The 13,217-nt window shown below is 51.6% G+C and overlaps 1 protein-coding gene across 1 annotated transcript in view; it reads right to left on the bottom strand.

The window, feature by feature from the left end:
* Positions 1-486: 486 nt before the first annotated feature.
* Positions 487-13,217, bottom strand: part of VPS45 (vacuolar protein sorting 45 homolog) — a 52,293-nt gene continuing 39,562 nt past the window's right edge. The window contains exon 15 of the mRNA XM_005293649.5: positions 487-1,272. Within this exon, the coding sequence (XP_005293706.1) occupies positions 1,185-1,272 (88 nt within the window). The 3' untranslated portion in view covers positions 487-1,184. The remainder of the gene's footprint in view (positions 1,273-13,217) is intronic.

The following is a 13,217-nucleotide window of genomic DNA, read 5'->3' on the forward strand; positions in this document are numbered from 1 at the left end:
TCCCAAGGCCTGAAGTTAGCACGTTCTAACCCTCCCCGCTACCCCCTCAAGACCAAGAGATCTAAAGAGGTCACAGCCCGAGGGGACAAGGGAGGGTAGGTTTTTGCTGGGCCGGATGGTCATAACAAAGCAGCTACGTTTCCGGTGCAGACGTTCCCTTACCGTGGGCTTCACACAGTGGCTGAGTCACTGGAAAGTCTCAGTTTAACTTAGAAGGATCTCAGAGGCTCGCTCCTATGAAAGGAGGCTGCTGTGATCCACTGGCCAGAATGGAGTCATCACACACTTCTACAAATAGGGAAACTGAGGCACAGAAGCAACTCCTCATTTGGGGTCACAGAGCCAGGGTCGGGACCACAGTTAGCACTTGCTATAGCCTGGCTGCCAGCCCTATGATCAGGACTCTGGCATGTTCCTCTCCCCCCTCTGCCCTGGGGTTAGAATTCAGGCTACGCTTCCCAAACCATCACAAAACCAAAACCGTCGTTTTTGCCAGAAAACTGAATTTTATTTTTATTAGTGTCACACAAACTTTTCCCGATCACAACACGGGAACAGAAAGGGGGAAGGAGTACAGGGGCCCGTGCTGCTCTCTCCCCCCTTGACGCAGGGGCTCAAGAACGGGGTCAGTCAGGAAAGTAGCTAGTTTTGTGGATATTATAAAAAGGGGGGGGGAGGGGACAAATATCTGGAATCATTTAAAATATAAGAGCTGGTCAGAGTGGGATGTTTAATGAACTTCCAAACATACAGGCCCAGGCCCTGAAAGTTATCGGTGAGGAGCTGGGCTGCAGACAAACAGAGCCAGGGACTGCGAGAGCCCATCCAACCTTTACCTTGGAGGGACCAACACACACAGGAAACTGGAGATTCTGGGCAGCCAGTTGTGGTTATGAAGAGACACAGAAGTAGCTGGGTGTTCAAAGGCGCTGGGCACCCACAGGTAACGTTTTCCCGGGATCTACGATTCCGCCACCTCCCTGCGGTTCTTCCACCGTGCCCCATTAAAGAGCCGAGCAGGAAGGTAACGCCGAGGATGCTGGGATTCCGGGCACGGCGTGGCAGAGGCCATCTTGCGTGTCGTCCAGCAGCAGGACGGACCGCAGGAGCACCCAGCGCTGCTCCGCCGCCACCTGGTCAGTCTGTGGGAGCTCCAGATGGGAAGCGGCGGCGGCCCCCCGCGTTCACCGCCTGCTGCTCGCTCTCGCTGTAACTTGAGAACTCTCAGCGCCCCGGCCGCGGAACCCAGAGGCTGAAATTTCCTCGAGGAAGCTGCCAAGCAGAGAGTCAAAGTTAGTGGAACCCAGAGCCAGTGTTTCATTCTCCAGGCAGATAGTGCCTGGTTTTGAGCCTTCCCTGCAGGCAACGAGCGCCCTGCAAGCTCCGAGCCTACTCTCAGTACCCCGGGATGTCCCCACCTTGCATGTGGAGAAACTGAGGCACAGAGAGGGGCCGGGACCTGCCCAAGGGATAGAAGCCAGGAGTCCCAGCTCCTACGGTCATGCTCAGTCCCCCAGACAATGCCCCACCTCACTAGCAGGTTTCCGCCAGACGTGCTGCTTCCTCTCCAAGGGGGAGGCCTAGAAGAGCCGGGTCAGTGGGCGGAAGGGGGAGAACAGGTGGGCATTGGCAGTTGCTCAAGGTTTGTCTTCACTACGGAGTGCACCCAGGCCTGGGCTTGCCAAGCCAGCCTGTGAGCGCCTCCGCTACTCGTGCATCCCTGGGGCCGGCAGGGACACAGGGTTGGCTCTAGGATTTCTGGGGGTGTCAGAGAGGAGTTATGCAGGGGGAGATCAGAGCAGCTTTCTTCCCTCTCCTATAATGGGCCTTGGGGATTTAACCCTGGGCACACTGAAGTGCAGAGTGGGGGTGAGGGTGCACGCACTGCCCACCTGGTTGCATACACCAAGTACCATGCCAGGCCTGGGGACTGACTGCCCTGACGACCAGCCTGCGGAGCAAAACCCACTGATGCTTTCACTCAGCCCAGCCGTTCAGAATTAAAACAGCAGGGCCCTCCTCCTCCTCCTCCTCCCAGAGGAGGGCTCAGGTCTCTCTCCTCCCCCAGGCTATGAACCACAACACCGCCTGATCAGGGCAGCATTTACTCATCTCCCCGGTTCTGCCCCTGCTCTCCCTTGCCAGGATCCACTCGCTCAAAAAGCCAGGAAGCCACTTGCTCTGGTTTTTCCCGAGCAGCTGCTGGAGCAGAAAGAGGCGAGGGTTGTAACCTCCGGCTAATGCTTCCTTGACATTTCACGCTAGGGGTTGGCGGGGTTCCTGCGAGGCGGGCCCTCTGGCTTCTCACTGCTTCTCGGCTCCCTTGCCACTCGGCCGGACTTAGACACAATGCAAGGGTCTCTTTACTTCCCGGCATTCACAAGTCTATGCGTTCACTTGAGAGATCATTGGTTTAGATTTAAATCGTGTCCAGACTCCTTGGGAGCCCTGACAATTAATTCAGCTGCACGTCCCATTAGACAGAAGGCCCCAATTTGGCAAAGGGTTTAAGCACGTGCTTAAATTTATCCTTAGTGGGTACGGATGGGATTGGCAGGGGAGCTTAAGGGAGTTTAGATTCCAAGGGCAGCTGAGTGCCTAAATCTCTTAGGCAATGTTAAAAAGCCCCAGACTTAAGTACACACTTAACTTTAAACATGTGCTGAAGTGCCAGTGAAGCCAGTGAGACATCAGCAGGCACCCGAGTGCCTCCAGAGTCCAGGACCATTAAGCCAGGCTCATTAAGTGATCACATGCAGATGAGTAATTAACAAACCTGGCCATAAATCAAAATGCTTTCCACTCCCCGACCCCAACACAGCCTTCAGCCTTTCCCCAAACCCTGCCAAACAAAAAGCATAGGGAGCGCACCCTCATTACTGTGGGCCCAGATATCACAATGACAGTATAAGAATTTACACAGAGCAGAGTCTGCAAATCAGTGACCCGCTCCTTGGAGAACCTACCCGCCAGAGGCCAGCTCCTGTGAAACGCACGTGGTTGGCCCTCCCCCCCAAGCAATCTCTGTGAAAGGAGCTTGCGATGCGAAGGCTGGGGTGGTGTGTTAGTATAATAATCTTCTGGGGAGACGGCGGCTCCCCCTGAGCGCGTGAGTTCAGGACTCCTGGGTTCTACTCAGGGCCGGCTCCAGGCACCAGCTTGTCAAGCAGGTGCTTGGGGCGGCCGCTCCGGAGGGGGGCGGCACGTCCAGGTATTCGGAGGCAATTCAGCGGATGGTCCCTCACTCCGCCTTGGAGCGAAGGACCTCCCGCCGAATTGCCGCCGCAGATCGCAATGGCGGGTTTTTTGGTTTTTGTTTTTGGCTGCTTGGGGCGGCCAAAAACCCTGGAGCCGGCCCTGGTTCTACTCCTGCCCCGACTAGCGCACGCCCTTGGCCCATGACTTCCTCCCTCTGTCTCTCAACCTGCCCAACTGCACAGCCGGGGAAAAAAGCTACCCCTCTCGCAGGTTGCAGAGAGTTGGATTTTCTGAAGTGCTTGGTAATGGCCCGACTCGGCTCCGTAGAGGTCCAGGGTAAAACTCCCGTCGGTTTGGACAGGAGCAGAGTTGGGGCAAGGCGGAGCACTTTTAAAAGTCCCGCTCTTACTGCCTGCAAAGCGCTGGGAGAGCTGGTCGTGGGCAGGGAATTCACGGTTATCAAGCACGTCGAGGCGTTACTGTTGAGCAGTGTTTGCTGTAGTGCCTCGTGCTCCCGGCTGAGATCAGGCCCCACTGGGCCGGGTGCTGCTTCGAGGAGTTGGCAGTTTCACCCCTTCTGTGATCAGACGGTCTGAAGAGGCTGGGATTATCCAAACCCCGAAACGCACCCCTGCTGCCAGTGTAAAGGTTTGCTCCTGTTGGGAGCATGGAGTCACTTAGCAGCTGGGAGAAGGCGTAGTTGGAAGAGGAGGTTGCAGGGGGTGTGTTAGCAGGAGAAGCAGGGATGTGTGAATGTGGGTGCTTGTTAGAGCCAAACGGAGATTGTCTGCATTAAGGACCCAGTCAGGCAACCTGACCCATCACAAATCACAGGGAAACTTAATCCGGGGATGAGCGCACGTGAGCGAGAGGCTAAACCTTAGGAACACATTGGTTTAAATACGTCTCAAAGTGGTTTACGGGTTGGGGCTTTAATTCAATCCCTTCAAGAAAAACAAACCCCCAAAGGATAACGGGCTAAAGCCACTTGCATTGTTTTTGATTCATTGTCGGCTTTTTTCTGGCTCCTGTGGTATCTAGAGGCAGTGTGGTCCAGTGGGGAGAGCACTGGACCAGGCCTCAGGACACCTGCATTCTGCTTCCACTTAACCCAGCCCATCATAATTAAAGAAGCAGGCATCCCCACCCCAGCAGGCCTTGGTTCTGTTCCCAGCTCTGCCACTGAGCTGCTGGATGACCTTTGGCAAGTCACGTCCCTGCTCCGTGCCTCAGTTTCCCCACCCATCTTTTATTACCATCCCTTCGAGGCAGGGTCTGTGTCTGTGCAGCACCTGGCCGATGTGGCCCTGGTCTCAGTAGGGGTCTCTCACACTACACCAATATAAATAACTATAGCACCGCGTTGCATCTGGATTGAGGACTATCCTCCCAGCCCCCATATGAGGCAGGGAAGGAGCGTCCTCCCCATTGTACAGACGGGGAACAGAGGCACAGAGAGGGGAAGTGACTTGGCCAAGGTCACAGGGAGTCTGTGGCAGAGCCCGGAACTGAAGCCAGATCTCCTGAGGCCTAGTCTAGTGCCAAGAGCTCCCTTTTACGCTCTTTCTGGACCCCCCTCCCCGCACACAAACACTTTACAGGTGTGAACTACAGGGCAGACATGGTATGACTCTTATGCAAAAGCACTCTGCTGCTGGTGGGATCCCATCTCCCACTGGTCATGGAATGGCAAAGGAAGGAGAATACCCACCAGCCGCTAACACCGCGGCAAGCAAGCAACTTAATTTTGTTCACACAGCACCTTCCAGCCAAGCATCTCAAAGCCCTTTACAGACAATTCATTCAGACTCACCACCTCACTGTCAGTTGGCTTTCATTGCCCGGGGAAACCTGAGCTACTCCAAGAAGTAACTTGCCCAAGGTCACATGGCAGGCAGTAGCGGAGGTTTGATTAGAACCCAGGAGTCCGGCCGACCAAGTCCCTTGCTCTGATCTTGAGACAACACTGCCCCCAGCGTAGGTAAGGCAGGAGAAGAATCGCATGATTGGGTTGAAGTGCTGAGCCAGGAACACACCCCTTTAGCCCTGTATGTCCGCACGAGCACAGATGCGGCCAGAGGCCGAGCCGATGTAGATCAGTGTTGCCCCGCTCAAGCCAATGGACTGACACCAGCTGGGGATCAGGCCCCACCGACTCCAATGGAGCGATGCCCCTTTACACCGGCTGGGGATCTGGCCCGGCACAGCCTTTGTGAAGCAGCTCTTGTTTTCAAAACAAAAGGGACGCCCCCCTGTAAGATCTAATCAGGACCTGGGCTGCATGGAGGATGGTTACGCACGCAATGTTCTACACCGTTACCAGGCTCTGGGTTGATTCATTCCCTCAATGCGCTGATCAAGTTACTTTCAGTGTTAAAGTCCCTTTAAAAAAAAAATAATAATCAGGTGACACTGCAAAACAAAACAAAAGTCCTGTGAAATGTTATTTCCCCCAAAATAGATCGTCAGAATCCAGGGCTGCCTGCCAAGGTGGTGAATCATGAGGCTTTGAAATCAAGCACCGAACCAGATGCAAATGCCTGCACCATTTTAAGCCCTGCATTCTGCAGCGGGTAACGTCCCGATTGATGGCGAGGAGAGCCGGGCCCGCGCACGCGGTGGCCGCTCAGTTCTTTGAATGCAGCTGTAAAGTTCCGCCTCCCCGTTTTATTTTTAGGTATTAAAGGCAGCAGATGGAATCCATAACAAAACCACAGGGAATGACTTGCTTTTCAGTTTAAAGGGGACTCTTGCTCGTTAGCTTTATCTCCAGGAGCTGGATTCACAGTCTTAACTCCCCTTCATGCCAAAAGGGGCCAGAACTGGCCCCTTGGGAATCTCCCCATGGAGTGACCCTCCCCAATTAGAGTGGAGCTGATGAGGGTCCTGCTCCCAGCCCCCGCAACAGAGGGTGGATCAGGGGCACAGCTACCGTGCAGTGTGCTGTAGCTATCCTCCACTTCCCCGGGGAATCAGAGAGCAACTCGGAGCAGCCTTGAGGTTGCTCTAACTCCTACTCCAATTTATACGGGAAGCCAGGTGGGCCTCTGCCCAGACCAAGAATACAAGGAGCACAAAGGAGTCTTGAAGCCCCAGATACAGGAACAAAGTGACTGAGAAGCAGGTGCCTGTATCTATAAAGATCAGAAGCCCGGTAAAGATCAGGAAGCCGAGAGCTGGGCAAAGCTCTGCCCAGTTCACATACCCCTAGCCACACATTTACTCCTACATCCATGTAGCTAGCACGGGTAACCAGCCTCCAGCTGCATGTTAAAAACCACATTAAGCACCAGATACTTCTTGTATCCACGCAGCTCGAGCTATGGGAGCTCTGCTGAGTAGGGACACCCTGGCTGGGGAGTGGCACATGGAAAACAACAGGGCTATTCCTGTAACTGGGTAACTGGGTCACCCTGTACATTCCCTGGGATTAGCCGCAGCAGGATTGTGCTTAACCTGCGCCCTGGACCCGTTGGCTCCAAAGCCGGATGTTCCTACCACTCTCTCTCTCTCTCTCTCTCTCTCTCTCTCTCTCTCTCCTCTTTTTAACCAAATATCTGTTCTTTCCCCGCCACCTCCGGCGGCCCTGAAACTACCAGTCCAAAGCACACAACTCTCCAGTGCTGGAAAACAGCCTTATGGCTCCCTAGCAAAGGGTCAACCCTCCCTGTGAATTTCGTTAAGGGGGGGGGGGAAATGGCTCTCTCCACCCGCAGCCCAAGGAAAGGGAGGGGGAAGGAACGGTGATGGCAGACCAGGGTTTTAACTGCCCTGGTGCAGTTTCCTCTTCCTGAGGTGCTAGGCAAGTTCTGAGAGCTGCAGGGTGTGGGCAGGTTTGCACAGAACAAGCCAGCAGAGAAATTGGTCAGGTGGGCGTGGCGGAATTGAACAGGTGACTCAGTAGGGGGCGCTCTTCCGTCCCTGTCAGAACTGACCCCAGTGGCCCAGCGTGGGATTAGGGGGTGCTGTGCTGCAGGACAGGGCGTGGGGGAGTCACTCGTGGGGGGCTCTCTTTGGAGTCAGTGCGGACTCCAACGCTTGAGCATAGAGGTACGATGGAGCTGGAGATGCAGATTTTTGGAAATGAGGGAAAGCCATTGGCACATAGATGGGAACAATTCCAGGGAATTTCAGTATGAGACAGGACATTAGACTCCAGAATCCTGGCCAAATTCCATGTCAGGGAACTCCATTCTAGTGGACTTCTCCCCCATTTCAATAGTGTTCCACATTTCACTGCACGCTCAACACTGTTGAACAGCATTGCAGGTGGCTGTTAAACAGCTGCCACGTTCCACCCCAGAGGTGGCTGCCTTTCAGTGACGAGCGAAGGACTCTTGTGTACATGATAGAGATACAGTTTTAGAATCCTTCAGGATGGGAAGCAGTAGATAAAGACCAAGACATTTTCCTGACAGCTCTGGACTTATTCTGTTGAACGGATTCGCCCCGAATCATGCAGGCAACTGCAAAGATTGTTAAGATCGAAATTCAGGACTGGAACCATGCCAGGCAGGGACATTTGCCTGCACAGTAAATAAAATTAAATAAAAAAAAAGACTAAATTATGTATATATATAAAAAGAGGATCTACCATTAATACCCCAAGCTTTTCAGCCCTTCCATTACTGTTCATTATGCTAAAGAAAGAAGCAGATGGGAGCTCGAGTCAGAGGTTTATATTTAGCAAGTGGTTCCACCAACGGGTAGATGCAGGGAAATTGCCTTGAACCTAATCTTCAACGTAGGCCTGCTATAAAAGAATTTCATTAAGTGGACAGATGTGGCAGGTTGTCCCTCATACACCAGGTCTATCTTTACAATGAGTCACTGCCTGGTGTTCTTCACGCACAGAACATGGCCACAAAGGCCCTTTTACCTTTTTGATAAGTCATAAGGGTATTTTTAAGCAGATCTGCCAGCTGTAATTTAAAAACAAGGGAGGGAGCCCGTCTGATTTTATTATGAAGACATGGAAAATTCCTTAACAGGTATTTATACCCTGCTAGTGTTGTCCATCAGAGGCTCTGAAAGCATTTTGCAGTCATGAATTTTCAGCTTTGTGGGGAGATGAGTGAATATGAGCCTCTGTTTACAGGCAGGTTAACTGAGCCACAGAGAGGATAAAGACCTGGTTTGCACTAGACTCTCAGAACTGGAAGGGACCGCGAGAGGTCATCTAGTCCAGTCCCCTGCACTCATGGCAGGACTGAGTATTATCTAGACCATCCCTGACAGGTGTTTGTCTAACCTGCTCTTAAAAATCTCCAATGATGGAGATTTCACAACCTCCCTAGGCAATTTATTCCAGTGCTTAACCGCCCTGACAGTTAGGAAGTTTTTCCTAATGTCCAACCTAAACCTCCCTTATTGCAATTTAAGCCCATTGCTTCTTGTCCTATCCTCAGAGGTTAAGAAAAAATACATTTTCTTTCTCCTCCTTGTACAACCTTTTACATACTTGAAAACGGTTACCATGTCCCCTCTCAGTCTTCTCTTTTCCAGACTAAACAAACCCAATTTTTCCAATCTTCCCTCCTAGGTCATGTTTTCTAGACCTTTAATCATTTTTGTTGCTCTTCTCTGGACTCTCCCCAGTTTCTCCATATGCTTTCTGAAATGTGTCCAGTTCTGGGTGCCACAATACTCCAGTTGAGGCCTAATCAGCACGGAGCAGAGCGGAAGAATTACTTCTCGTGTCTTGCTTGTAACAGTCCTGCTATTACATCCCAGAACGATGTTTGCTTTTTTTGCAACAGCGTTGCACTGGGGACTCATTTAGCTTGTGATCCCCTATGACCCCCATATCCCTGCTGCAGTTCTCCTTCCCAGGCAGTCATTTCCCATTTTGTATGTGTGCAACTGATTGGTCCTTCTACATGGAAGGAAACTGGGCATGCATGACTCCAGATGAAGTCAAGGGGATCTGTAGCAGGGCAGTGCTACTACCCCGCATTGTACAGGTGGGGAAACTGAGGCACGGAGAGACAAAAGCGACTCCTTCAAGGTCGCATGGGAAGTCTGTGACAGAGCAGGGACTGGAACATGCATCTCCTAGCTTGGGAGTTGGAGCGCCAACCACTGCACCATCTGCCCTAGTTCTGCACAGATACTCAGTCTGAAGGTCACACACCGGGCTGAATTCTCCTTTCCACCGGAGCGATATAACCAGGCCTTAGTGCAATCAAGAATCAGTCCCCCTCCTTTTAGACTTGTGCTGATGACTTGCCAAGGTGGTGAGCACGGACACGAGCCAGATCACAAAATAAGGCAGCGACACAACAGCGAGGAGTACGCTGCAAGTACCCGAACAGAGCCGAGCCCCTAGGCTTCCAGACCTCTGCTCTAAACACTAGACCACAAAGAACGAGTCCTCTACAAAACTCACACCCCTAGGTGTGGCTATGTCCCTGCGAGCTGATCTATGCGCACAGCCCCTGATTCAACATACAGCAGAGCTCTCGTGTGACCCAGCCATTGGCATCTCTGCAGGCCAAGACATCTTCTAGTGTCGCCTCCCTGCGATGGCTTTCTGGCCATGCGTAGCTGCACAGGCCAAGCCAGGAGTTACCCCTTAGAGTTTAGTGCTATGGTTACGCTCATAAACTGAGCATGTGTCCACAGCTCTCGAACACTATGGTAAGATCTGCATATCTCAAAGACGCTGATCAGATGCGACGCGATGCCCCTCCCATGGGAATATGGGGCACTTTGTCATTAAGGCAATTCCAAATTAATAATAATAATTAAAAAAAAAATCAGCTGTTATTATTTTGCGGCATCCCAGGATAAAAAAACCACACAGGCCTGCCAGCACTCAGAACCCCCGCCAAGCGACACCCCCTGTGATACGTACAGAGTGCTCCCGATCTCTCATTCAGGAGAGGAACACGTGAAGCAGCGAGGCAGGCAGAGGAAGGGATGGAGACAAACCCGCCGGGTTGGAAGAAGCTGCAATCTGGCCCTAGAAGCTGGCCCCGCGCTACTAGATATCAGCGGAAACTAACGCTGCTGAACGGTTCTCGCCCTGGAGAAACGCTACTGGAGTCAGAACCGCTCCGGGCAAACCGCCCAAAGAGAAAAGCCTGCTTTCGTTGAACTTCATCGATAAGGCCTTGACCAGTGACTAAGGCGCTGGGATGCAGGGGGATTCTGTCAAGCCCAAGCTTGAATTTCAAATCCGTTGCAGGCAGGGTGTTGAATTCCACACAAAAAGGAGTACGACGCTGATCATTTACCAATGGAAGGAGCCTGGGCCAAGCCCATGTGCTGTCCCAGTGGAGGAAGGTCACATGGAGGAACAGATGTCCTGAAAGGTCCCAATTAAATTTTAAATGGGAACGCACCCTATTCAGAGCTAAGTTACCGCTCTCTCTGTGTGCGCTCAGGCCTAATCCAAGCGGACGCTTTAATGTTTAAATAGCTCCAGGCTCTACAGAGGAGCTGTTGCTACAACACTAATGCGGCTAATGTTGCAAATGTTTTAAAAGGGCAGGGTGCTGGAGAAACCCGACCCAGAGCTTTGCCAGCAAGGGCGAGCACAGGGATGGCAGAGCAAATCTTAAAGCTGCTGCAAAATGACATTTGCTGCGAACAGACTGTGCAGGAGACAGGGATACTCGGGGCTCAATCCTGTGCAGCAGCCGGCTCCTTCAATGCCTGTTAACACTCAGCCTCTCTTAGGAGCACTAAGTACTTCACAGGATCAGGCCCCGTGGCCCCTGGATTCCAACCCTGCTGAAGCGGAGAGGGGTCCTATTGATTTCAACAGGCTTTGCATCAGGCCTTAAGGGATAGATTTTTAGGAGCCTAGCTCCCACTAAAGTTAGATTTTATCTGCTGTTTTAGTATCATTAAGGCCCGAGGGCCTCCAGGTTGGTAATATTCTAGCAAACAACCCCCCTGTTCCTTGTCGAATCACGGGCATTTCATTCATTTGCAAGGATGGACTCGATTAGTGGAACTTGTCACATTTTTGAAGTGTAATTTACTGACATGGAATTCCTTGGAATGCATGCTCCACTGCCACACACACACACACACACACACACACACACACACACTTCGCTCACTGTGCATGTATGGATATATACACAAAGTGAGCGAAGTATAGTTGTGTGTGTGTGTGTGTGTGTGTGTGTATACACACTCCCCTCCCCCCCAGCTCTGCCCGGCCAGATGCTCATTCACACTACGGTTCCTTTACGTTACACACAGATTTTTGCCCGCTTTAAGGCCCCTTTACACTGCCGAAGTGGAGCAAAGGGGCCTTAATGCCAAGGAGAATAAAGGCTCCCACGCTGCAAAGCCGCCATTCCCCAGACCTTCGGCTTACGCCTATACATCGTACAACGCGCGGGGTATTTTAAACAAACCTCACAAAGATACGCACCACAACACCACAACCAGCTCCAAAAGCGCATTCGTCTCCTGCTTAGTTAAAAACAACCAAGAAAGCAGAATGGCTCCCCCTGCCCAATAGACACAGCTGTTGATCAGGGAGCGTAAGCTGGACTGGTAAGGACAATGAAAGCGGAGAATTAACGTGCTCACGCTGGCTGCTCAGAGTATTAATATAAAAATCTCTTTGTTTATTGTGAGCGATCAACTCTAATCCAGGAGGAATAACAGATAGTTCATTACAGGGAGGCCGGTGGATTACCAGAGTCAGAATGTGATGGAAATACAATAAAACCCTGGGAAGGCTTCCTTGTATTAAACAGCTCGGTCACAGCCTTCGATCCCACTGCACTTTGTTAAAAACCTCCTCTTCATGTGCAGTCAGTGAGATGGGGGTGAAGTGGAATTGTCTAGGTCAGGGGTTCTCAACCTTTTCCTTTCTGAGCCGCCCCCCCCCCCCAACCTGCTGTAAAAACTCCAAGGCCCACCTGTGTCACAACAACTGTTTTTCTGCATATAAAAGCCAGGTCCGGCTTCAGCTTTGTCCTGGGCGCAAGCAAGTCTAATACCAGCCCCCCTGAAACCTGCTCACGGCCCCCCAGGGGGCCCCGGATCCCTGGTTGAGAACCACCGGTCTAGTGCACAGATATCACAAAGAAACCCCAGGGGATAGATGTGTGTCTGATTCCCTCAATAATTAATAATGAGGAATCTGCCTTGTTTGAAGTTTGGGCTCAGGACAGTAACTGGAGGAAAGTCTCTGGCCTGGGTCACGCAGGAGGTCAGACAAGAAGATTAGAGGTTCTCTTCTGGCTATAAAAATAAACCAATCTACAAACCTCACATCCTGGGATTTCTAAGTAAGTTGCAAATATTTACACAAAAAAAGCGATGAATCCAAAAGGATCTGAAATTAGAACCGTTTGCCCTTTTCTCCGGAACAGATCATTAACAAATCCCCCAGACTCTTTAGAATGGAGCCATAGGACGACATGGCTTTAGGGTTCTGTTCTTGCAGGGTCAATACTGCACTGGAAATTTACCAGGTCTCGCCAGATTTAATATATAAAGTCCATTAGTAAATAATCTTACATTGCCGTGGTGCTTTTTGTCTGAAAGGCTCCTGAAGTTTGTAAGGCACTAAAGGAATTACGGAGTCTACTGTCCAAAGGCAAATCACCTCTGGGGTGGAACGCAGCAGTTGCTTTCAATGGACGGCAAATGCTTTGCAACAAGAAAAATGACATACCCAATAGATATGGCAGGAGGAATTTCAGGTGGGAAGGAGTATACAGCGTTAGCCAAATTGAAAGTTAGCTGCAACACTGGGATTCGCTGAATTGTCTCAAGGGGTCAGACCCTCCATTTGGTCTCTCACCTCCAGCAATACAGCTTCTCCTAGCACCGTGCGGGGGAACATTGGTTCAGCACGAACCTGGGGAAGAATACCTCCTGCTGTGCTACCTGACCCTCTCCCTGTAGCGTGTCGGATTTTCCCCTCGGAGCTCTCCCATCCAAGTACTGGCCCACGCCCAGCCCGGAATGGTTTATAAGACCAGAGATCACAGCCAAATGCAAAACGACGGGATACCCTGTCAGCCAGCTCCTTTCAATGCATT

This window comes from Chrysemys picta, chromosome 20 (assembly GCF_011386835.1).
Source record: "Chrysemys picta bellii isolate R12L10 chromosome 20, ASM1138683v2, whole genome shotgun sequence".
Lineage (NCBI taxonomy): Eukaryota > Metazoa > Chordata > Testudines > Emydidae > Chrysemys > Chrysemys picta.